The sequence below is a fragment of the Acomys russatus genome, chromosome 25 (assembly GCF_903995435.1).
Source record: "Acomys russatus chromosome 25, mAcoRus1.1, whole genome shotgun sequence".
Taxonomy (NCBI): domain Eukaryota; kingdom Metazoa; phylum Chordata; class Mammalia; order Rodentia; family Muridae; genus Acomys; species Acomys russatus.
The window spans coordinates 31,484,295-31,509,719 of record NC_067161.1 but is presented as its reverse complement, the minus strand read 5'-3'; the positions used below and the strand labels follow the sequence as shown (position 1 = coordinate 31,509,719).

The 25,425-nt window shown below is 48.7% G+C and overlaps 2 protein-coding genes across 6 annotated transcripts in view; one reads left to right on the top strand and one right to left on the bottom strand.

Moving 5' to 3' along the window:
- Sqstm1 (sequestosome 1) lies at positions 1-12,799 on the top strand. 5 transcript variants are annotated; one of them, XM_051167425.1, is made up of 8 exons: positions 1-240; positions 2,418-2,513; positions 2,726-2,955; positions 3,049-3,190; positions 4,038-4,118; positions 9,766-9,986; positions 10,306-10,387; positions 12,364-12,799. In XM_051167425.1, the coding sequence occupies exons 1-8, from the start codon at positions 42-44 to the stop codon at positions 12,519-12,521; spliced, it is 1,209 nt and encodes a 402-aa protein (XP_051023382.1). In that variant the 5' UTR covers positions 1-41; the 3' UTR covers positions 12,522-12,799. The 5 variants fall into 5 exon arrangements, with proteins under 5 accessions (XP_051023382.1, XP_051023381.1, XP_051023380.1 ...); XM_051167424.1 differs by having other exon boundaries at positions 3-240; positions 10,306-10,501; XM_051167423.1 differs by lacking the exon at positions 1-240 and having other exon boundaries at positions 2,350-2,513; positions 4,035-4,118.
- Mrnip (MRN complex interacting protein) overlaps positions 12,799-25,425 on the bottom strand; it is a 26,524-nt gene continuing 13,897 nt past the window's right edge. The window contains exons 4-7 of the mRNA XM_051167426.1: positions 18,422-18,497; positions 16,193-16,350; positions 15,507-15,591; positions 12,799-13,724 (exon numbers count right to left, since the gene is read on the bottom strand). Of these exons, the coding sequence (XP_051023383.1) occupies positions 13,245-13,724; positions 15,507-15,591; positions 16,193-16,350; positions 18,422-18,497 (799 nt within the window). The 3' untranslated portion in view covers positions 12,799-13,244. The remainder of the gene's footprint in view (positions 13,725-15,506; positions 15,592-16,192; positions 16,351-18,421; positions 18,498-25,425) is intronic.

The window sequence follows — 25,425 nt, the reverse complement described above, 5'->3', positions numbered from 1 at the left end:
CGCAGCTGCCCAGCAGTTTCGTCTGTACCTAGTCTGCTGTCATGGCTTCGTTCACCGTGAAGGCCTATCTTCTGGGGAAGGAGGAAGCGACCCGCGAGATCCGCCGCTTCAGCTTCTGCTTCAGCCCGGAGCCGGAGGCCGAGGCTGCATCGGGCCCAGGGCCCTGCGAAAGGCTGCTGAGCCGAGTGGCCGTGTTGTTCCCAACGCTGCGGCCTGGCGGCTTCCAGGCGCACTACCGCGGTGAGGGGCCGGGACGGGGAAGCCAGCCTCCCCCACCACGATGTGGCGGGTCTGGGCGAGGACGCAGCGGGGCGACCTGCAGCTCCCCTGGGGGATTTGGATGGTCAGGCGGCTCTCAGGCTACAGCCGATATTCCTCCCTTTGCTTGCTCCCTGTAACGCCAGGTGCAGGTTTCAGTTAAAAGCCCGGAAGGGCAGGGAGCGGGCCGACGTGGAGGAGGGGTGGAGAGGAGTGACGCGGGTAAACAAGCCGCGGGGCCGGGTGGGGCGGCCCGTGGGATGGGAGGCGGGGGACCCCGGAACCAGCTCAGTGTCTTGCGTTGGAGTAGCTGGTGGCTGCATGGGGTGGAGCTCGGAGTTGTTGACAAGAGGGAGGTGGCCAGGCCCTCCCTGTGGGAGGGGACAGTATCGAGATCTTATGGAAGACTGTGGATCTGCCAGGTTGATAAGTCTTTTTTTTTTTTTTTTTTTTTTTTTTTTTGCTTTGCTTTTTTTCTGAGTTAAAGCCACGTAGCCTGCCTGATTGGCCTTCAATTCACGCGAGGTTCAGGCTGGTCTCGCTTACTACTGCAGCCCTCTTGCCTCAATTTCCCAGTGTGGGGATCACAGGCGTTCACCAGTACTGGAGAGAACATTTTTCAGTGTTATAACTAGGTCCTGCGCAATTCACGCAGTAAAAGTGTGTACAAAGGTTTTTTTGTTTTTTGAGACAGGGTTTCTCTGTGTAGCCTTGGCTGTCCTGAATTCACTTTGTAGACCACGCTGGCCTCGAACTCACAGCGATCCCCCAGCCTCTGCCTCCCAAGTGCTGAGATTAAAGGCGTGTGCCACCATGCCTGGCTAAGCTTATTCTTTAAGTATTAGCAGAGACAGGTCTCACCTTATGGCTGGGCTGGCCTGGAACTCGAAATTGCCGGATTCCTTTGCTTTATATCGTGGTAGGATAATCCTGAGCCTCATGTATGCTAGCCTAGCACTCTAAAATTTAGAGTCTCATTGTTTTATAAATTGTCTTTTATGTAATTTCTTTTGATGTTTGTCATTTCCTAATCTTTCCAGCTCCAGGCAATGGCTGATGTACTTTAGTATTCATTTTACTATTGGGACACTTTATATATAAATGCAGTCATACAATTTTTTTGGTTGGTTTTATGTTTTGTTTTATCAAAGACTGGGTTTCTTGGTGTAGCCTTGGCTGTCCTGCACTCACTTTGTAGACCAGGCTGGCCTTGAACTCACAGAGATCTGCCTGTCTCTGCCTCTGAGAGTGTTAGGATTACCAGGCTGAGCTTTTGGTTGGTTTTTCTTTCTTTTTTTGTTTTTGTTTTTCCAGACAGGGTTTCTCTGTGTAGCCTTGGCTGTCTTGGACTCTGTGTAGACCAGGCTGGCCTTAACTCACAGTGGTCCGCCTGCCTCTGCCTCCCCAGTGCTGGGATTAAAGGCGTGTGTCATCATCCCCCATGCCCTCCGCCCTAACAAAACAGAATTTCAAAACAACAACAAAACAGAAGAAGCTTGGCATGGTGGCCAGAGTCAGGTAGATCTCTGTGAGGCCAGCGTGGTCTACAAGGAGAGTTCCAGGATAGCCAAGGTATTATACAGAGAAACTCTGTCTGGAAAAATCAAAGAATGAATGAATGAATAAATCAGAACAAACAAAAACAACCTCAGCCATAAAACGACTTAGATAACATGTGAATGCACAATGGTTTCTAGCCCTATAGTTGAGGGGACAGGCGGACCTTACCTTCTTTCGTTCTGCAGCCTAAGGCCTGAGGGACTGGGCCACCCAGGACCAGGGTCCTGGCAGGGACTTCCTAGGTGAAAACGGACCTGGGCCTTGTTAGGTGTGGCCTGAGGGCGCAGGTGACCCAGAGGTTGAGTAGCAGGAGGCTGGGTCCTTTTCCACATCCACATGTGCTCTGTGTCCGGCATGCACCTGGAGTCCAGGACCTAGAACGTTCTGTTTGTATCAAGAGTGAGTGGCCATCCTGCTGCTTGCCTGAGCACCCAGGTTGAGTCTAGAGCCTCTGCAGATGGACTTTGTCCATGGCAGCCGTGTGTACCCAGCAGAGAGGCCTGGATCCCTCTGCTGCCTTCTCTCCTCCTAGTGCTGGCAAGTGCTCCACCACTGAGCTTTGTCCCTGGCTCTGATGTGTTGTCTGTTAAACCATCTAGATGAGGACGGAGACTTGGTTGCCTTTTCCAGTGATGAGGAGCTGACAATGGCCATGTCCTACGTGAAAGGAGACACCTTCCGCATCTACATTAAAGGTAAAGAGCTGCTCTAGGGCGCTGCCAGAATCCAGGCGCTTGCTGTAGGGCAGGAGTCTGCGGTGTCTGGGACCAACATGAGCTCTGGGGGCTAGGAGCTGTTAGAGGTGCAGACAGGCTCCTGCTGTGTGGGTGGCAAGGTGCAGGGTTGCAGTGACAAGGGAGGGGGAACTTTGGGGCTTTGCTCTAACAGCTTTTGACTCTCCCTGCAGAGAAGAAGGAGTGCCGGCGGGATCATCGCCCACCATGTGCTCAGGAGGCATCCCGAAACATGGTGCACCCCAATGTGATTTGTGATGGTTGCAATGGGCCTGTTGTGGGAACTCGTTACAAGTGCAGTGTGTGCCCAGACTACGACCTGTGCAGCATCTGCGAGGGGAAGGGCCTGCACAGAGAACACAGCAAGCTCATCTTTCCCAACCCCTTTGGCCACCTCTCTGATGTGAGCTGGGTTTCTGTAGTCCTGGGGGGCACAGGATGGTGGGAGCTAGGAGTCCTGACCCCTCACTGCCTTGTCTTGCTTTCTCCTACCCAGAGCTTCTCTCACAGCCGCTGGCTTCGGAAGCTGAAACATGGGCATTTTGGCTGGCCTGGCTGGGAGATGGGCCCACCTGGGAACTGGAGCCCACGTCCTCCTCGAGCAGGGGACACTCGCCCTTGCCCCACAGCTGAGCCAGGTAAGGCTGGCTTTGAACTGGCTTTTAGAATAGGTGTCTGCCCAAGGCCACTAATTTCCACACGTGGCACACCCTGTCCTGCCATGCTGCCTTCCGGGGTATAAGTGAGTGGCTGGATTTCTACAATGTATTTTGTTTTGTTTTTGTCAAGACCAAAGTTGCTCAAATCTAAAACCAAACATGGTCACAAAGCCAGGTGTGGTGGTGCACTGACTATAATCTCAGTTCTCAGGAGGTAGAGGCAGGAAGATCAGGAATTCAAGGCCCTGTCTCAAAAAAACCTAAAAGCAAAGACCTCACAAGTAGTTCCACACTCTAGACTTTGAGGTTTTTTTGTTTGTTTGTATGGTTGGATGGTTGGGTTTTTTTTATTGTTGTTTTTTTGGTATCTCTGTGTAACCCTGGCTGTCCTGGACTCACTTTGTAGACCAGGCTGGCCTCAAACTCAGATTTCTGCCTGCCTCTGCCTCCTGGAGTGCTGGGATTAAAGGTGTGTGCTACCACATCTGGCCTCGATATTGAGATTTTTGCCTTTTGATATTTATTAATTTTTTGCTCGTTGAGACTCCTGCCTCAGCCTCTTGAGTGCTTGGATTACAGACATGTGCCAACACAATATTTATATATTGGCTGTACTGAGTTCTGGCACAGTGCCCAGAAAGGCTCACCATGTTACCCCCTCAGGGGTCAGGGGTGCAGAATGGGCGGGAAGAGGAGCTAGCACCATGTGTGGTCAGGTTCCCAAGACTGCTTATCTAGATGATGGAACCTTGGCACCAAGTCCGGGGACTGGTAGGGGTCAAAGTCACAGAATTAGAGGTCATCTTCCTTCTTGTAAATCCAGCAGCTTCTGCTCCGTCAGAGGACCCCAGTGTCAATTTCCTGAAGAATGTGGGGGAGAGTGTGGCAGCGGCCCTCAGTCCTCTAGGTGAGTGAGCTTCCTGGTCAGCCTGTGGGACACCCTTGTGACTTAGTGACTGTCTTAGTTTGGGTTTTATTGCTGTGAAGAGACACCATGATTATGGGAACTTTTGTTTTTCGAGACAGGGTTTCTCTTTGTAGCCTTGGCTGTTCTGGACTCGCTTTGTAGACCAGGCTGGCCTCGAACTCACATTGATCCACCTGCCTATGCCTCCTGAGTGCTGGGATTAAAGTTGTGCACCACTGCGCCCTGCAAAGGAAAACATTTAATTGGGGCTGGCGTACAGTTTCAGACGCTTAGTACATTGTTCTGCTGTGAAGTGTGGTGGTGTGCGGGCAGACCTGGTCCTAGAGAAGGCACTGAGGTCTACATCCTGGTTGGCAGGCAGCAGGAAGTAAACTGGCTTGAGCTTCTGAGACCTCAAAGCTCACCCTCCTAGTGACACACCTCCTCCAACAAGGCCACATCTACTAATAGGGCCAATCCCTAGGGGCCTGTGGGGGCCATTTTATTCAGACCACCACAGTGACTCAATGTGCAAGGAGCCTCCGGCAGCTTTCCCTGGAATGCTTCAGAGGCCAGAGCAGATATGTGTGCCTGACACGAGCAAGGTTTTGTTTTGTAAAATTAGCCTTTGCTGAGGGTGGACCACACCTCAAGGTTGAGTTCCTGACTGGTTCTTGAGCTTTCCACACAAAGCAGAATGAGCTGGTGGAGGAAGAAAACATAGACAGGGGCTAGCTTATCATAGCCTTTGGGGTAGCAGCCTGAGTTTATGAGCCAATTTCTTTCTTTTTTTCTTTTTGGTTTTTTGAGACAAGTTTTCTCTGTGTAATAGCCCTGGCTGTCCTAGATTCACTCTGTAGACCAGGCTGGCCTCAAAGAACTGCCATTGATCCACCTGTCTCTGCCTCCTGAGTGCTGGATTACGGGCATGCACCACCATGCCCTGCTTTTTTTTTTTTTTTTTTTCCTTCTGTAGGCAAGGTTTCACTTTAGCCCAGCCTGGGCTAGAGTTCTATGTAGCCCAGGCTGTCCCTTAAACTTAAGAATTATTCTTGTCTTAGTCTACCAAGTACTGGGATTTCTTTCTCATTTAAGAACCCCAACCCTTTCTGAGACCTGGGAGAAGGTGCTAGAGAGAAGTGCTTTGGGTCATGCCTGGCTCTGTGCAGAGGGCAGAGGAGGTCTACTAAAGTGGGGAGCACAGTGTCATCTCTCAGTACTGTGATCCTAGGCACTGGCTCTGGGGCACACTGGTGTGGTTTAAAAAATTGCCCACTTGCTGTTACTATGTCTGCTGTGTTATGAGGTGACCACAGGAGCCTTTGCAAAGGCTGTATCCAGTATGTGATGCTGATGAGTGGGGTATCCGCTTGCTGCCAGCCGAGGCCATCCTGCACATGCTGCTCCAAGCACAGCTTTGAGGCAACAGTGACATTTGGGTTTTACAGTTGAACAGCTAGCTTAGGTTGATGTCTCTGTGGTAGAATGTTAAGACCCTGTGTGCTATTCCCAGCACCAAAACCGAGTATAGACAGAGCAGTTTAGTCAGACCACATAGCATGGCATTGGAGGAAGAGGTTCCTGAGAGGACCAGGTTCTCACTTCTTTCTAAGGAGGTGGATGTTGCAGAGCTTCAGCCAAGTTGTAGCTGGGAGAGAAGTAGGGCTCACTTTAGGATATCGTGGGGTTCTGGAAGATTGTTGTCTTTATCCAACAGGTGAGCTTTTAGTGCCTGCCAGCATCTTCTCTGGAAGACAAGTCAGTGAATGTGTGTGTGTGTGTTGTGTTGGAGATAAGGGTCCCCAGCAAAGGGTGCTTTGGAGGGTATTTGTTTAGTTCATGTGTGTGTGTGTGTGTGTGTGTGTGTGTGTGTGTGTGTGTGTGTGTGTGTGTGTGTCTGTGTATATGTACATTTGCATGCTTAGTGCCTGAGGAGGCAAGAAGAGGGAACTGGAGTTGTGGGCAGTACAGGCTGCCTGGAGTGGGTGCTGGGAATCAAACTGGCTTCCTTTGCAGGAGCTGAAGTGCTCTTACCGTCTGAACTATCTATCTCTCTGGCTACTGGAGTGTGAATTTTGGCTTGTGAAAACCTAGTTATTTTGGGGTAGGGGAAGAATCCTTCAGTAGACAAGAGTGTGGGGGCCCAGCACAGTCTCAATACTGGTCCCACCCTCATTGGTCTTGGTAATGCTTTTGACTTGTGTTGGAGGTTTCCCAGGTTCCTCTGGTTCTCACTAGCTAAGACCAGGCCCCGCTGGTGGCGTATCAGGACCAATGGGGGTTTCATTTGGCTGCACAGGCATCATTTTGCAGTGCTCAGAGTCCTCTGGGAGGATAAAGGCCTTTGAAGTGTGTGTTGATAAGTAGTGGAATACCTGGAGCTGCACAAGTCAGCAAAGTTTCCAGGGGAAAAAGACTCTGGGTAATTTGAACTGAGGTAGCTTCAACTCTTGTGGAAGTAATGGGATCTTTCCTTTCCCCTCTTCTTTGTCTGAGGAACTAAGCATGGAATGACTCGTGCTAACTACCTCTAATGGATTGTGTGAGAACAGAGGCCCAGAGGGGAGGAGTTAGCACAACCTTCCAGAAGGCAGAGATTGGGGTGAGCCAGAGCCTGGGCCTTTTATTGCTAGTAGGTGCTTTGAGAATCAGCCCTGTTGGCTCAGGCTGTGGTCACTGACACTGAGGGCACAGGGCCTTCCTTTACTGGGTCTTTGAAAACCACAGGCTTTGGGGACAGCAGGCCATACACCGTCAGACATTCTCCCTGAGCCCTTCAGTGTGGGGTTTCATTATTCCTTTGAGAATTCAACAGCCCTGATCCTGCCCTGTACTACTTAGGAAAACATAGGGTGTGAGTGTTGGGGATGGGGCTCAAGGGTTTTGAGTTTTCTGTGTGTGGCTCTAGAGAGTGAACCCAGAGCTGTGTTGAGGTAGACAGGCACCATTTTACCCACAGGATAGGAGAGAACTGAATCCTGTAGGTTGCCCTCTGTCTGACCTCATACACGCACATGTTAAGAGAGAAGTTAAGGGAGGCTGGAGAGATGCTTAGCAGACAAGAGCACTGTCTGCTCTTCCAAAGGTCCTGTTTTAATTCCCAGCAACCACATGGTGGCTCACAACCATCTATACTAGAATCTGGTGTACAGGTGTATATGGAGATAGAACACGCTTACATAAAAGAAATAAAAAAATGTTTTAAAAGAAAAATTCCAGCAAGACTTTCTGCCCTGGTACCATGAAGTATGAGAGGTGGGAATAACAGGCCACGGTACAAGAAGTGGCTAGAAGACCTTTCATAAGAGTCTGTTAAAAGCTGTGTGTGCTGGTGCACACCAGCAATCCCAGAACTCAGGGAGGCAGAGCCAGGTGGATCTCGGTGAATTTGATGCCAGTCTGGTTTACAAAGTGAGTCCAGGACAGCCAAGGCTACACAGAGAAACCCTGTCTCAAAAAACAAAAAATAGGGCTGGAGAGATGGCTCAGGGGTTAGGAGAACTGACTGCTCTTCCAAAGGTCCTGAGTTCAATTCCCAGTGACCACATAGTGGCTCACAACTTTCTATAATGAGATCTGGTGCCCTTTCTGGCATGCAGGTGTACATACAGGCAAAACATTGTATAAATAATAAATAAATCTCTTTAAAAAAAAAAAAATAGCCAGGCGGTGGTGGCTCATGCCTTTAATCCCAGCATTTGTGAGGCAGAGGCAGGTGGATCGATGGGAGTTTGAGGCCAGCCTGGTCTACAAAGTAAGGCAGGTGGATACATGAGTTTGAGGCCAGCCTGAACTGCAGAGTGAGTTCCAGGACAGCCAGAGCTGTTACACAGAGAAACCTTGTCTTGAAAAAACAACCAGGAGGCGGTGGGGGGTGGGGGTGGGTGGGGAGGCTGGAGAGATGGCTCAGCAGTTAAGAGCACTGACTGCTCTTCCAGAGGTCCCGAGTTCAATTCCCAGCAACCACATGGTGGCTCACAACCATCTATAATGTGATCTGATGCCCTCTTCTGGCCTGCAGGTGTACATGCAGGCAGAGCACTATATACATAATAATAAATAAATAAAGCTTTAAAAAAAAAAAAAAACAACCGAAAAAAAGCACACATGCCATAAAAATGTAGCAAAAGGAATAAGAAAATGCTTTAAAACTGAGTGAAGGGCCTGGAGATGGTTTAGTGAGTAACAGCACTTGTTGCTTCTGCAGAAGTCAGGTTCGGCTCCTAGCCCCCACGTGGTAACTCCATTTCCAGGGGATTTGTTGCTCTGTTCTGACCTCCACGGGCACTAAGCACACATGTGCACAGATGTACATATGTCACATGGAAAACACATAAACTAAAATTAAAATGAGAGATAGAAAGCTTAGGTTCTGAGCCTGCCTCAAAGGAATCCCACCTGGTGATTCCGCTATGAGGATCCAGCTATCCTTTGCTAGAAAGTATGGAAATCACTTATGTGTTGGCAGCCTAGAGGAGGGTCTGACCACTGAGTGTTCTTCAAGGAAAGGCCACACCTCATGGGTGTCTGATAGCCATGAACCATAGAAAACGAGACACTCTGGAATCACGAAGTTAGGAAACAGGAGGAGGGGTACACCTTGACAGTAGAGAGAAAGCATACATCCTAGTAACAAGCCATGTTTACATAGTTCTGATAGTGTAAATACCGGATGCTTTTTTTTTTTTTTTTTTTTTTTTTTTTTTTAATCAAAAGTTGGCTCTTAAAAGGATGGAGAAAAGAGAGGTAAATATTGACAAAGTAGCCGGGTGGTGGTGGCGCACGCCTTTAGTCCCAGCACTTGGGAGGCAGAGGCTGGTGGATTGCTGTGAGTTTGAGGCCAGCCTGGTCTACAAAGTGAGTCCAGGACAGCCAAGGCTACACAGGGACCATGTCTTGAAAAACCAAACAAAAAAAATAAGAGATAAACAGATGTGAACTTGAACCAGGAGGCTAGAGCTGTGGGGGTTGAAAGGTCCACAGTGGGATGGGGGTTGAATGGTGTGTGGTAGGGAGCTGCCACCAAAGTCAGTGAGAAGGAGCTGTTGCAGCTGTAGGGTGCCGTCCTTGTGTACCTTTAAGTTAACTTGAAAAGCAGTACAGGTGAACCTGTTGGGTGTCTTTCTCCCACCATAAACATGGGCAGGCTGGTAGGCTGGCTGGGTGCTGTCCAGTCTCGGCCACACAGACCTGAACCTTGGAGTTCAGATGTATAATTGTCACCTCATGAGGTCCTGTGTGTCAGTGGCTTCCAGCAGTCATGGCTAGGCACTCTGTCCATGTGTTGTAGTGGTCTGCAGCCTGCTCTCCTACTGGGTTGGGAGAAACAAGGTTCCTCCTGGGGGAACTTTGTGGTTTGGAGGAAGGGAAAGGACCAAGACAATGGGCTTGTTAGAGGGCTGGGATTGGGAAGAGGAGCTCAGCTGTTTGTTTCTGGCCAATGGGGGTCGTTTCATGGTCTGTCATGTCACATGGTTATCTGGTCATGTCTAGAGCTATGTGGCTCTGGGGTTGAGTCCAGCCACTGCACCTTACTGTGACTGCCATATGCTTTGTTGGGGACTGAGTCTGACAACACTTCCTCAGCCCACAGTGCCCAACTCACCGAAATGTCTGGACTTGACGGCTCAGTTCTTCTCCTCTCTAGGCATTGAAGTTGACATTGATGTTGAACATGGAGGGAAGAGATGCCGCCTGACACCTACCTCCCCAGAAAGTTCCAGCACAGGCACAGAAGACAAGGGCAGTACTCAGCCAAGTAGCTGCTCTTCGGAAGTCAGCAAGCCAGATAGGGCAGAAGAGGGCCCTGCACAGTCTCTGACAGAGCAAATGAAAAAGATAGCCTTGGAGTCAGTGGGACAGCCCGAGGTAGGTCTGCTGGCATCAGTTTCAGCCCCCGCCATCTTGCAGCATGAGGGGTCCTGTTCCTCCCTGTCTCTGTGGTGACTTCAGTCACCCTGAGCCTCCTGGTAGGCTCCGCAGAGAAAATCTTACTTAGATCAGGAGCTATGACGCAGTATCAGGGCATTTACCTGACATACATTCCGGTTCAATTCCTGGCTTCATGAAATATGACTTCTCAAGCAGCTCTCTCCAGTGCCTGGAATTCGGCACACTTTGCTGGGAGCAGATAGTGAGGGTACACCTGTCACTTAGGCCCCTGTGCTCACAGCAGGTTGTATTCCAGGAACAGATGGAGTCTGATAACTGCTCAGGAGGAGATGATGACTGGACACATTTGTCTTCCAAAGAAGTGGACCCATCCACAGGTGAACTCCAGTCTCTACAGATGCCAGAATCGGAAGGGCCAAGCTCTCTAGACCCCTCACAGGAAGGACCTACTGGACTGAAGGAAGCTGCCTTGTACCCACATCTCCCACCAGGCATGTGGTCACCAGAAGTTTCATTTTCCTTCCCTGCTTTCAGAGTATCCTGTCTGGTCTTGGTAATAGGAAAAGGATAGCATGGCCTGGGATGATTTTTTTTTTTTTTAATGATTTATTATTATGTACACCTGCAGGCCAGAAAAGGGCATCAGATCACATATAGATGGTTGTGAGCTACCGTGTGGTTGCTGGAAATTGAACTTGGGACCTCTGGAAGAGCAGACAGTGCTCTTAATCTCTGAGCCATCTCTCCAGCCCATGGCCTAGTTGTGTAGTTCAGGGTGGCTTGGGATGGTAGGCTTGCCTGCAGTACCCTACTAGGTGAGGCTGTGAGGTGACAGCAGAGAAAACTAAAACATGGTTCTGACCTTCTGTCTGCATTAACTAACAGTAACTTCATCTCATTTTAGGAATTTCTAAATCTCAATACCCAGGTATTCTGAGAAGGCAGATGTGACAGGAAAGGCAACACTGGCTTTGGACTGCCGTGCACCATGAAGTAGACTCAAATTCTGCACACCATTTCCTCAGGGGGTTGCAAACTTCAATGGCAGGCACCACAGCCAAGGCCCCAGTAGAAACCAGGCAGAAATGTTTATAAATTGCTGGACAGGGACAGGCAGTCCCAAGTGTACATGCTACAGAAGAGAGAGCCCAGCTCCCATGTCCCAGAGCAAGTGTTTTAGGTGGTTAACTTATCTCTGGGCCAAACTTGGCCTTTGGGCTTCAAAGAGTATTTTCTTGAGGATAGAGCAGAGGGGCAGCAAGCTGTTGAGTGGGCGAGAGTCTGGGGGAGGTGCTTTCATGAGTTCAAGGCCATGTTGGCTGCATAGGTCTTTTACCTCCATGGCAGACTGCTGATCTCAGGGATGCGAGGCTCTGGGCTGGACTCACTCACTGCCTGGTTTAAAAAAGAAAATACGTGGGGATCTTTTTGAGTTCAAAGCCAACCTGATCTACAAAGGGAGTCCAGGACTTCAAGGCTACACAGAGAAACCCTCTCAGGCTAAATAAATAAGTAGGTGGAGTTAGGGAGAACTGGAGAACTGTTCATTGAATAAGGTGCTTGCCGTGCAAGCCTGGTGGCATGAATTTGGGTTCCCAGACCCATGTAAAAAGCCAGAAGCTGGCCTGGTGATGGTGGCGCACGCTTTAATCCCAGCACTTGGGAGGCAGAGGCAGGAGGATCTCTGTGAATTCAAGGCCAGCCTGGTCTACAAAACAAGTTCAGGATAGTCAAGGGTACACAGAGAAACCCTGTCTTGAGAAACAAAAACAAAACAAAACAGCCAGAACCTGGGCAGGTGTCTATGGCCCCAGGCCTTGGGAGGCAGACTCATTCCTTTTTACAAGCTGGGTAGCTGGAATTGTTAAGCTGTCGGCTCACTGAGAGACCCTAACTCACTCAAGTTGGAAGACTCCTACTTAAGCTATGAGCCTTCACACCTTCACTCACACATGTGTGCCCACACAGGAACATAGGTACACATGATGCATATGCCAAGTAATAATAAAAGGGGAGTCACAGGCAGTTAAGAGATTCACATTTCATTATCTACAAAGGATTTTTATTTGGGTTGGTTTTGAGGTGGCGTCTCATTGTTACTCAAGATGTCCTCGAGTGATCTTCCTGCCTCCATCTCTTGAGTGTTGGGACTACAGGCTTGAGCCACCACATCTGGCAATACAATTTTACTGGAAAATAACTGCACTAATTTCTCAACATGTCTTCTGTCTGTTCTATGCTTCATGGCAGAATAGCACCTAGAAAGTCTAAAAAGCAAGCTATTTGGCCTGTTAGCTGGCTGCTCACTTTTAAGTGCTGTGGGGCTCCTTACTTTCCTGTCTTGTTTTGGCAGAGGCTGATCCCCGGCTGATCGAGTCACTCTCCCAGATGCTTTCCATGGGCTTCTCTGATGAAGGTGGCTGGCTCACCAGGCTCCTACAGACCAAGAATTATGACATTGGAGCTGCTCTGGACACCATCCAGTATTCAAAGCACCCTCCACCATTGTGATAGCGTTTGTGCTTAAGCCCTGTGGCCCACCCCCTTTGTCTTCTAGTTGCATTGAGTAGAGCAGCAGGCCTTTATAGGGCCAGTTTCTTGATATTCCTCCAGAATCCTCAGGTGGGAATGTGGGAAGTAGGAAAGTGACATGAAGTGAGAGTTCCAAGTGTGCAGTTACCTGTGGCTGAGCTTCCTGCCTTCCCTAGGCCTGGCCCTTGCCAGGGAGCTGCAGAGGCACACCGCGCTCCTATTTACTCTTGCCGCGAGCATTGCACCACAGTTCAGAATTCTGTGTTTTCTTTGTTAAAAGTGATTAATATACTGATAGTTATTGTCAATAAATAAAACAGTTATGTTAAGGAGGGGGCTGTTCACAGTGAGCCAAAGGTGGCAGGTAACTGGGGCCTACGGCCCCTGGGGGATGGAGAACTGAAGTGTCTCACCATATACTGTTTCTCTTTTTAGTGACCATACTTTAGTTCTTGTGTCTAATGTTAATGCTTAAAGAAAACCCCCATGTAGCTTCCTCTGATGTGATGTTTAAATAACCTATAATAAAATGGCATATGCACTTTAACCAATCCTGTGGTTCTTACTAGTGTTGTAGCAAGAGAAACAATCTTTTTGACAGGCATGTTTATTGTTGGGTTATTTGTTCCAAAGTGCCCCCATCTGTGGCATGGAGGACTGGCATAGAGGAACGACATAACACAGGGATCATCAAAGTGAAGGCTACAGGTCATCCTCAAAGTCCTCTCCAGTTGTAAAGAGATTGTGAAGTTGCATGGGTGAGGTCTTTCGTGCCCCTTGAGCCAAGGGCCTTCCATTTGCTTGAAGAGTCCCTGTGGCCCATGTCTGCTCTAAGGTCCTCCTGTCAGGTCGGTCTGTCTGGGATGTGGTAGTTTGAGGAAGCTGGACAGTGGTAGGGGCCCTGTTGGAGTGGCCTTCCCCTGGAGTCATGATCTCATGAGTCCCTCGCTCACCTTGTGCTGGGTCAGCTAGCCTAGAGCCCTCCTGCAGAGGACTCGATGGTTTGCCATCTACACATGTGCTGTTCCCAGGTGACAAGAGAAATCGTGCCCACTTAGAAGTTGGAGCGTTAACCTGTAGGACAGGACTTGGTAGTTTCCACCTAGGAAACCCAAGTTCCCTGATGTGGCTCACAGTGCTGCTGCCACCTTGCTGCTCCATCGCAAACTGGCCAGTGGAGTCCTGAAAGAAACCAGAGAACGGGCTCCTTCAGCTTGGCGCTAACCCTTCTGCTTTCTGCATAACTGCCAGCTAAGCCCTGCAGCCTAGGGACAAGCAGTCATTGTGAGGTTTAGCAAATCAAAGTTTATGCCTTGACCTGATTAATCCCATGACCACATGTCACATCCTGTCATTGAGAGACTCATCTGAGCAGCTTTGGGTCAGGTCAGCAGCCCCTGTGAGGAGATGTGAGCAGGGAGAGGCCTAGATAACCACCGCCTAGAAAATGCAGTCTGTCATGCCTGTACATTCCCAGCTGGGCCAGAAAGTCTCTTCAACGCTGGACTGAGGTGCAGGAGCATGGGTGGCTGAGGTCTCCTGACATCAACACTGGATCTGCACCAAGACTGCCCAGATACAATGCTGAAGAGACTAACCCTGACCCCTCATGTTGACTTGACCATTGAACTTGCTGTGAACTCAGAGGCTTAAAAGTCTTAGTTCCTCTAAAACAGCAGACTGGTGGGACTGAGCACTGACTCAGCTACAGTGCTTGGTCTAGGGTAAAGGCTCTGCAACCTACTACCATGATTCTGAACCAATGGGCAATATCTACTGGCATCACTAGGTAGTTCATGGAGCATCAAAATTTAACTGTCTCTTGGCTTTCTCAGCATGCAGTCTGAGGCTCAGCTGGGCCGGCCTTGGCTAACCTCTTAGGGCCAGAGGAGTTGAAAGAGCAAGAACTTCATTCTTTGGGCTTCCATAGCAGTGCAAAACAAAATCTACATTGAGTTGTGCTGAGTGTGCAGCGGGGCCTGCTAGGTCTGAGCATCAGCACACTGTATAAAGTGAGCAGTGTACTTCCCTGGATGGAAACCTAGGGCGACTACTGTTGTGACCAGGCCAACAAAGTTCCTCCACCCTGCAGGATGAAAACACTTGCCTCAAACCCTACTTGCCAGCCTTAGTTGGTTCCAAGGTCTCAAGATGCCCTCTTGGCTGTGAGTTAACTGCAAAGGATGGTGGCCATGGTATCTTGCTGTATGTCAGAATGGCCTTGACTTTATGTTCTTCCTGCCTCAGCCTCCTGCTGGGATAATGGGTTTGTACCACCTGGCTTAGGAGTTGGCCTTTGTGGGGTGGGGAGAGGGCGGAAACAGCACCTCAAACTTGCTATGAAAACTAGACTGAGGAACCAGGCGTGGTGGCGCACGCCTTTAATCCCAGCACTCGGGAGGCAGAGGCAGGCGGATCGCTGTGAGTTCGAGGACAGCCTGGTCTACAAAGCAAGTCCAGGACAGCCAAGGCTACACAGAGAAACCCTGTCTTGAAAAAAAAAAAGAAAACTAGACTGGCTTTGAACTCACAGAGACCCATCTGTGTCTGTTTCCTGAGTGCTGAGATTAGAGGTATGTGCTACCACACCTAGCTCAGGATGTAGCTTTAAGCAGAAAAGATAACATCACACTGGAAATTGGACTTTTTAGTATATAAATCTATCATCAATTGTGAAGAAAGATATTATCCAAGCCTCACACCTGCAGTCTCAGCAGCTCATGAGACACAGAAAAGATGGTATAACCTGAGCCGAGAAGTCTGAGGCCTGGCTAGGCAGTGTGGCAAGGCCATGGCTCCAAGAACAAACACCAAACAAATTCCATGAGGCTGGGAGCATAGCTTAGCAGTATTGTTCACGCCTGCCATACACAAGGCCCTGGCCCAAAGCTCTACCATTGCATGTGTGTGTCCACGTGCGTGCAGACACCCATGCAATCTTATGTAGGCTCTATGGCCACTGACCTGGCGTTCAAAGTTGTCCTCAACACTGTCCAAGTCCTGGTCACGAAGGCTGAGTGCAGACTGCTCTGTGCTCTGATTCCATTTCCTGGCAGAGGGAGAGAAGTGCTGTCAATCATTAAGCTTTCTTATCCAATGGTCGCAGAGAGCGCAACTGATCACCTGGCCTGACTCGGGGAGGGATCTTTTCATGCCTTATAGATTCCTACGCCACCTCGAGGAACAGCCAGCCAGGCCTCTTCTCTGGTTTGTAGTTTAAATTAAGCTATTTTTACTTGAAATTGTAATTTACGGCCTTTGAGAGCCATGCAGGGCCCTGAGCCTAAAGAAGTTGTTCCAGAAACTTACTGAGACACATGGAAACCTGGAGAAACGTCACAGTAAGAACTCCCAGGCCCACTGCTTTCTTTGGCCATACTTCCATGGCTGGCCTTAAACTCCTGGTGCTCCGGTTTCAGCCTCCTCAGAAATGGACTTACGGCACTCAGGTGGGTGGCCTAGCTAGCCTTCTGTTCTCCTCTGCCGGCAGCATGCAGTCTGAGGGTTAGCAGTGATGGCTGCTGTCCATCTGCGCCCCCTCCCACTGGAGTACAACACGAGGGGCCCACTTAGTGACTTCTAGGGGCTGCTCACCAACCCCCCTTCAGGACTCAGTGGGCAGGGGATGCTGGATGAGACCCGCTTGGCACCTCTTCCTGGGTCGGGCTGTACTGCAGGGCAGACTTGGCCACTCAGCACCGGCTGAGGGCTGTGTCTCAAGAGCTGCTCTTCTTCTCTCCAGCTCCCGGTCCTCACAGTCCTTGTCCAGATACTTTAGCCAACGGGACTCCAGGGGCTCAGACAGTGCCTAAGTGTCAGAACAGAAGGCAAGCCTCAGAGTCTTAAAGCAGCCCAAGCCCACCCCTTAACACTTAGGTCAAAGTTCTGGGGACCTGTGTCTCTCCCTCATCACCAGGAAGGACTTTTAGTAGAGCACGGTACAGACAAGGCTGCCCTGAGACTCTAGAACAGCGGCTCTCAACCTTCCTAATGCTGCCACCCTTTAATGCAGTTCTCATGGTGTGGTGACCCAACCATAAAATTATTTTTATTGTTACTTTATTGCTGTAATTTTGCTACTGTTATGAATCGTAATCCAAGTATCTGATATGCAGTACATGTGATATGTGACCTCTGTGAAAGGGCTGCTCACCCCCAAAGGGGTAGAGACCTACAAATTGAGAACCACGGATCCAGAAGGATGATGCACATAGGCCCAGCAGAGCACAGCTTGTCACAAACCTTCCCAAGGTCAACACTCCCCAACCAAGGTCCTCCGTGATGAGCAAAGGCATGATGATGAGGGAGTCGTTTTTTATTATTTTCACTTGTTTTTTCTAGACAGGGTTTCTCTGTGTGATAGTCCTGGCATCCTGGACTCACTTTGTTGACCAGGCTGGCCTTGAACTCAGAGATCTGCTTGCTTCTGCTTCCTGACTGCTGGAATTATAGGCGTGTACCACCACTGCCCTGGTGACTCAAGAATTTTCAAACACAACCAGAGGAGAGTAATTGCTGGTGTTCCAACCTGGGACCACACAAACACCAGGCAAGTGGTCCACCCTAAGATGCATCCCAATCCTAGCCCCAGGTAGTGATTATAGTAAGAATGCTATGAACCTCAGCAGGCTGGGAATAGGAGTCAGCAGGCCCTGCACGGGGCCAGGATTTGCTGCCTGGTGTGACTGCTCAGAAGAAGCCAAGAAGCCCAGAAGAGAAGAAGCAAAGGAACAGGGCTGAGGCTCCTGAGCTCCTCAGCTCAGCTGGGGTTGGGGAAACCCTCCCTTGGGAGCTGCAAAGCTTCTGCTGAGGAGGCCTCCTCTCAGAGCTGTGTGGTTCCTGGGCTCCCGTGTCTCAGGAGACCCCTCTCTTGGGACACTGTGCCACCTCAGAGCGGTGTGGTTCCCAAGATTCAGAGTTGTGGGTTTCCTGGACACCTTTCTACCCAAGCAAAGAGGCCAGCACCTGCCCCCAGCACAGGGACAAGAGGGACACAGCAGCAGAGTGAAACCAATCACATTCAGGGAGCTTCCCAAGCAGACAAGAAAAGTTCAGATCATGCACCTTTGAAAAGGACAGGTTCTTTTTTGTTTGTTTTTTGAGTCAGGGTTTCTGGGTGTAGCCCTTGGCTGTCCTGGAACTCACTCTGTAGTCCAGGCTGGCCTCAAACTCACAGCGATCCACCTGCCTCTGTTGTCCAAGTGCTGGGATTACAGGCGTGCACCACCATGCCCAGACAGGGACAGGCTCCTTCACCTTTGTGTCTGTCATTCGGATGCGTCAATGAGCATTTGCTGAACCAAGGACTTTGGTGGTTGTTGTTAGGCATTGATTCTCCAGCCTTGAGCACACGAGGCAAACAAATGACTAATGGATACTGTTAATACATATACTTTTGGGCTCAGCTTCTGCACAAGATCCCACTATACCTGACTAAAGTGAAAAGTTGAGTGCCGTGGGCTAAAAACGTCCCCATCACTAACTTGGAACGGAAGCACTGGAGAGCAAGAGTGCGACAGTGGCCCAGTGTCCTAAACAGGTGGGTTGTCCATGCACGGATGCCGCAGCTCTCTCTGAGATGATACTTATTCCCAAAAGGAGGCTGACTGGAGCCCTTCAGTCACTTCCCTGTGGTTCTGCCTCCCTGTTGACCTTACAAGGTAGCCACTTGAGATGTCAGTTTCTTTCTTTTACCCCTGCCTAGTCTATCAGGTACCTGCTCAGCTCACTGGAGTGCTAAAGTACTGCCCGGCTCTAACTGGCAGATAAAGCTGACTGAGATTTTTAAGTGTCTGGTAATTTTGTTCTTTGGCAAATCCTGAGTGGAACCCTCACACAGCAGCCCAGGGTTCAGGGTGGGACAGAAACCACTAGCTTACCTGCTGAGTCCCGTTCCCAGCCTGCTGAGGGCCACCATTTTCTTCTTCGCTGGCACTTACAGCTTCATCCACAGACCTTAAGGGAAGATGGCAAACATGACCCTGTGAAACCACCAGAAAGATGCAGGACAGGGAAGGTGAAGCAAGTGGGTTACAAGGACCTGGCAAGGCTAGTGCTGTCCTGGGGGAGGGGGCGGTTACAGACATAGTTATTGCTTGGCAGTTTAGGAAGTGTGACTAAGAGGCTGGAGAGCCAGGTGAAACATCTGCATACAAGTACTGGAGGGCAGAGACCAGCCATGTCCACCTCAGGCAGTGCCTGGATTCTCTCTAGTGAGCCCCAAATTCCAACTGGGAACCCCAACCTCAGTTACCTTACCAGCCTAAAGTAGCCAGCAATTCTCATGGGGCTATAAGAATGAAACAATATGCCGGGCGGTGGTGGCACACGCCTGTAATCCCAGTACTCGCAGGCAGAGGCAGGCGGATCTCGGAGAGCTCCAGGACAGTCTGGTTTACAAAGTGAGCCCAGGACAGCTAGGCTACACAGAGAAACCCTGTCTCGAAAAACAAAAACAAAACAAACAAACAAACAAAACAAAACAAAACAAAAACAAAAAACAAAAAAAGGAAGAAAAAACAAAAAGAAAGAAAGAAACACCACCACATGTAGAAAACACCTAGCCTGATCCTACAGGATCAACCCACGAGTTTGGGCTGGCTAGATGACTCAGTGGGTAAAGGTGCTCGCCACCAAACTTGATGACCCAAGTTTGACTCTGGGACACAAAGTGGAAGGAGAAAACTGACTTCTACAATTTGTCTTCCGACACGCACACCCCAGTTTGGGTAAATAATACCCTGCCAGCTACTGCCTCAAGCCTTGCTCTCCTTCCTATGAGCTAAGACCTTTACTGCAGCAGGGCTGGCATGCAGGGCTGCCTGCAGTGACAAGCCTCTAAGTTCCATTCGCAGCACTGCAGCAGGCAAGAAAGGGAAGGAGGGCTGAACCCACGGACTGGGGCATCTTGACAGTCTAGGATGGCTTGCTTCTTCTCCTAATGCCGTCACTGTCAAACTGAGAGTCAACAGAGTCCTGCTCTCTTCCTCTGTCTGCCCTGTCTTCTGCAACCTGTTACCTAAAGGCAGATCTCCCCTACCTCATCCCTTTCCTGCCCCCATTTTATTTAGGAGAGAAGATCTTACTACACAGCTAAGTAGTTCTAGGTAGCCTAGAACCTGCCGTGCAGGCAGGAATGGCTTCAAACTCATAGCAATCCTGCCTCTGTATCCTGAATGCTGAGGTTACAGGCATAGGCCACCACTAAGGCAGATTTGTTTTTTTCCCTTTTTTACATTTAAAAAATAAATATTTGTTCATTTTTTTATTTCATGTGCACTAGTGTTTTGCCTGCATGTATGTCTGTATGAGGGTGTTAGGTCCCTGGAATTGGAGTGAGAGACAGTTGGGAGCTGCCATGTGAGTGTTGGGAATTGAACCCAGATGCTCTGGAAGAGCAGCCAGTGCTCTTAACCACTAAGCCATCGCTTCAGCCCCCCCTTTAAAAAAAATATTTATATACTTATTATTTACACAGTATTCTGTCCCCATGTACGCCTGCACATCAGAAGAGGGCACCAAATCTCATTGTAGATGGTTGTGAGCCACCATGTGGTTGCTGGGAATTGAACTAACGACCTTTGGAAGAACAGACAGTGCTCTTAACCTCTGAGCCATCTCTCCAGGCCCCTTTTAACATTTATTGTGGATATGAGCCACAGTACTTGAGGTACTGAGGTCTGAGGACAACCCAAAGGAATCAGAATCAGTTTTTGCCTTCTACCATGTGTGTTCAGGTTATCACATGCGGCAGTACGTGCTCTTACCTGCTGAGTCAGCTCACAGTTTGGGTATAGGTATAGGGGTGTGTGTGTGTGTGTGTGTGTTTTGAGACAGGGTTTCTCTGTGTAGACCAGGCTGCCCTTTAACTCAGAGATCTACCTACCTCTGTCACCCAAGTACTGGGATCAAAAGTATGCACCACCATGCCTGGCTTTGCTTCTTTTTTCTTTTCTTTTCTTTTCTTTCTTTCTTTCTTTCTTTCTTTTTTTTTTTTGAGACAGGGTTTCTCTGTGTAACCTTGGTTCTCCTGAACTTGCTTTGTAGACCAGGCTAGCCTTGAACTCACAGCGATCTGCCTGCCTCTGCCTCCTGAGTGCTAGGATTAAAGGCATGCGCCACCCCTGCCCAGGTAGGCCTTTACTTTTTTAACTTTGAAAAGTAACCTATAGGGATATAATATTTATCTTTTTGTTTTGTTTTGTTCGAGACAGGGTTTCTCTGTATAGCCTTGGCTGTCCTGGACTCACTTTATAACGGAGACTGGCCCACAGAGATCTGCCTGCCTCTGCCTCTGCCTCTGGGATTACAGGCTTGTACCGACTGGCTAGTATTTATCCTAATAAATTTCGGTGAGTTCTTTGTTGCCCTGTGGTGGTTGTTTTTGAGATAGAGTCTCACTATGTAGACCAGGCTGTCCTCCAACTCATGTTGATCCACCTGCCTCTGCCTCCCCAGTGCTGGGATTACAGGCCTGCGCCACCACACCCGGCTTCTACTATGGTTTTAAAAGTTAGTCATTTGCCTGCTGATGTGACAACAGGCTATCCACACTGGGGGTGAGGCAGCCTGGGGTTTTACAAAGGGAGAGCTGCCCTCCCCAGTGTCGTGACTAAAACTACATTTCCTGTCCCTTGCTTTATCTTTTCTGTAACTGGCAAGGTTACCACAAGGAAGATAGAGGAATTAGTAGGGTTTTTTCCTCTTCGCAGTTTGGCCAGTTTATAAAGTCTGATAGACTCTGGCTCCTTTATTCACAAGCTGGTTTTTCTTTCAGAATGTGGTAAGGAGTGAACCTGTCAGCTGCCCCAGCTTATCTGCCAACACAACCACCCACCCTGTCCCAAGACCATAAACTTTATGGTACATCTTGAAGCCAGATTAAAGAAGACTTCCAATTTCCTTCTAGAAAGATTATTTTAGCTGCCTGGCAGTGGTGGCATATGCCTTAATTCCAGCGATGGGGAGGCAGAGGCAGCCTGAATTTCAGGCCAGCCTGGTCTACAGAGTAAGTTCTGTGACCGGCAGCTACACAGAGAAAACCCTGTCTCAAGAAAAACCATTAAAAACAAAACAAAAAAAAAAACTATCTGAGGTTCTTTGCATTCCTATGTAAATTTCAGGATCAGTTTCAGAAAAACAAAACACTTTTTTCAGCCTTGGGACAGAAGAAAGGCTCCTGCATGATCGGCAAGCGCTCTATCACTGACCTACATTCCTATAACCCTTGACTTTGTTTTAAAATTTTTTACAGTTATCTGTTTATGTGTGTGTGGATACACATGCCAGCAGAAAAGAAAGAAGGGAGGTCAAAAGACAAGTTCTAAGAGTCACGTTTTTTTCTACGCTGTGGGTCCCAGGGACTGAGGCGTAGCTTGTCAGGCGCCTTTGCTCAATAAGCCATCTCACTGGCCCTGGTCCTTGATTTTAAAAGTTATATTCCCGGGGTTGGGGATTTAGCTCAGTGGTAGAACGCCTGCCTAGCAAGTGCAAAGCCCTGGGTTTGGTCCTCAGCTCTGGAAAAAATAAAATGTCCCCATGTGTTCCCTGAATTCACACAGAAACACAGTTTCACTGTTCATATGCCGACCATGGCTCTCGGGATATTGCTGAGTTTGGTAGCCTTATAAGATTTCCCACACAGAGAATCTTGCTGTTTGCAGACAGAACAATGAGTTTATGTTTAGGGTTTGCTGTGTTGCCTAAGAATGTTAACTCTCTGAGTTTGTAAAACGCTCTGCCCTTATCATTTCACACGCTGCTCTACATACACGCGTGTGCGCGCGCGCTGTGCTCAGGACTGAACTTGGGGCCTCTCCCATGTCCCACAAGACCACTGAGTTATGACCCATTGGCCACTAGGTCCCTTCAGCTCCATTTAGTCTGTAATGGCATCATGGTCTATTGTTTTTTTTGTTCTTTGTTTTTGTTTGTTTGTTTTTAACTCTTGCTCCTTGGCTCATATTCCTGAGGGAAGATTTAGAGACTTAAAAGGCTAAAAGTGTCCTAGCACTTGAGAGGCAGAGGCAGGCAGATCGCTGTGAGTTCAAGGCCAGCCTGGTCCCCAAAGTGATTCCAGGACACCCCCCACCCCCGGCAAAAAATGCCAAAAGTTACAGTGAAATCCCACACTTCATCAGATCCCAATCACTGGGAGCCTGACCCCTGGGAGCGATGATGTGTAGTGAAGACATCTGGAAACGAACTCCTAGACAGCAGCAGGGACGGAGGACCACATCTGCTGTGGTCCATATGGGTAGGGGCTACTCTCTTCCTCCTGGGAATTGCCCACACCCTCTCCTCCCTTTCCTTTTCCCTGGTACTTGCTACCACTGCTCTCCAGAGTGGAGGAAGCAGGATGTGTGAAGGAGGATAGGCCTACTGCTCCCCTCCTGAACAGACACTCTGATCTGACAGTCACACAGTTGACTACGGCTTGTCCTTTCAAGACTGATCTGTGGCCAAATGTTAGGCTGTGAGTCTCCTTGTGAGGGCGCGTGAGCCTTATTGACTGCACACGTTGACTCCAGAATAGTGGGTGGCTACAAAGTGAACCCAAGTTTTCTTTTCATGAGTGTGCAGGGGTCCTCTCGGGGGTGCCCTATCTTAGGACACAGGACTCTGTGGGAGTGAAGTGTGGCTGCACCTTAGTAGGATCCATGATGTCTTACTAGCTCAGAGGGTAAAGGTCCTGCTGCCAAGCCTGACTACCTGAGTTCAATCCCCAAGGACTCACATGGTGGAAGAGAGAAATAGCTCTTGCAAGTTGTCCTCTGGCCTCCACACATGTGTCTGTGGGCATAATATAAAGATAGATCTCCTGTTTCATAGGTAAGCCATGTTCACCATTCCTTGGTGACTACACAAATAAATGTTAAAAAGTCTTTTGTTTTTAAAGAAAAAAAAAATGACTGTTCTGGAAGAAAAATGAGACCACTACAGGGCAAACAGACAACAATAAAGTCTAGAGAAGCACACGACAGCAACTTAAATCCCAGGAAAGGCCTGCTTCTCAGGGCCACAGCTTCACAGGGCCTTCATCACTGACTAGCTTCCTGGGAAGAAGAAAATCCTGTGAAAGCACTAGTGTTCTTGATCCGGCCTGCTGTCACTGGACCCACAGGAAAAGCCACCATCAGCCTCTCTCAATTCTTAGGAGAACTGATGTCTTTGTGTCTACAACTGTCAACACAGGGTTAACGTTTAAAAGTCTTTTCTTTGGTTCTGCATGCTCTGCTTCCTTCTGACTTTTCTCCTAAGATAATCTCATTAACTGAAGGTCATTCAGGGCAGGACTTTTGTCATCTTGGCTGGCTTTTTTTTGGAATGTAACATTTTGTAACTCTTGGACTTATGTGGGACGAAGAAGAAACAAATGTTTATAAGAATTTTTTTTACATTCCAAATGACAGTGAAGTCTGCCTAAGACTTACCCCAGAAAGAACAACTTGCAAACAGATAATCTTGAACTATTACATTATGCAATACATAATTTAGACCCAGTTCTCTTAACATATTGTTAAGTTTATATGTTACATTGCTTTGCCCCATAAGTAGATCTTCAATAGTAAGTATTTTAGCATATTAAGGAAGAAAGTAAACAACACTTAAATAAGAAAAAAATGGCAGCTGGATGTGTTGGTGCCCTCCTTTAATCCCAGTGCTTAATGAGGCAGAGGCACGTGGATTGCTGTGAGTTCAAAGGTAGCCTTGTCTACAAAGTGAGTCTAGGAAGCATGAAAGTACTTTTGGGATTGAAGGATTTTTGTTTATCAAAAGAATATTTTTGCCCTAAAGTAAAATAACTTTTTGTTTTTCAGAACGAAAAAAGAACAATAAGAACAAAAACTTGCAGTAGTAGCGCACACCTTTAATCCCAGCACTCGGGAGGCAGAGGCAGGCAGATCTCTGTGAGTTCAAGGCCAGCCTGGTCTATAGAGTGAGTTTCAGGACAGCCAAGGCTATACACAGGAACACGCTGTCTCAAAAAACCAAAAAGGCAGCACACCAGAATTCAAAGATCCATCTGCCTCTGCCTCCCCAGTGCTGAGATTAAAGGCATGTGCCACCATGTCTGGCAGGAATAAATATTTCCCTTTTCACATCTATTATTTACTTTGTGAGAAGGGCATGCGTGATGAGGTCAGAGGTCAAATCCTGGAGTCTGTTCTCTTGGTCTGTTCTTAGACCAAATGCCTTTACCCAGTGAGCCATTTTGTAAGCCCTGATTTTTCCCCCCCTGTGTAGCCTTGGCTTTCCTGGACTTGCTTTGTAGACCAGGCTAGCCTTGAACTCACAAAGATCCGCCTGCCTCTGCCTCCTGAATGCTGGGATTAAAGGCATGCGCCACCATGCCAGGCTATAAACTCAAATTTTATGTTTTATCAAAATAGTTATATTTTCTGCTAAGTTTGTCAGGCTTTTAACCACTTAAAAATGAGTTAACAAAGGCCAGGCATGCTGGTACATGTCTATAATCCCAGCACTCTGGAGGCAGAGGCAGGCAGATCACTGTGAGTTCAAAGCCAGCCTGCTCTACAAAGTGAGGCCAGGGCTACACAGAGAAACTCTGTCTCAAAAAACAAACAAATAAAAAAAGAGTTTAAAAAGTCAAATTTTATTTTAAAACTTTGTGGGAAAGAATAAGCCTTGTCACAGGTGGGAGCAGTCTTGGCGGGCTTTACCCTTGGGGCACCCCATGAATACCTTGTGACAGACTGAGTGGAGCCATCCTGGGTCTGGAATTCAGGAAGCAGACCTGGGAACCCCACCTGGACTATTGTCTCTCTAATTGACCCTCACTGGGAGAAGGGGACGGCCCTTCCCACGTGACTCAGGGAGTTGGGAAAGAGAGAACAACAAAGTCAGCTGGGCAGGAGAGTGT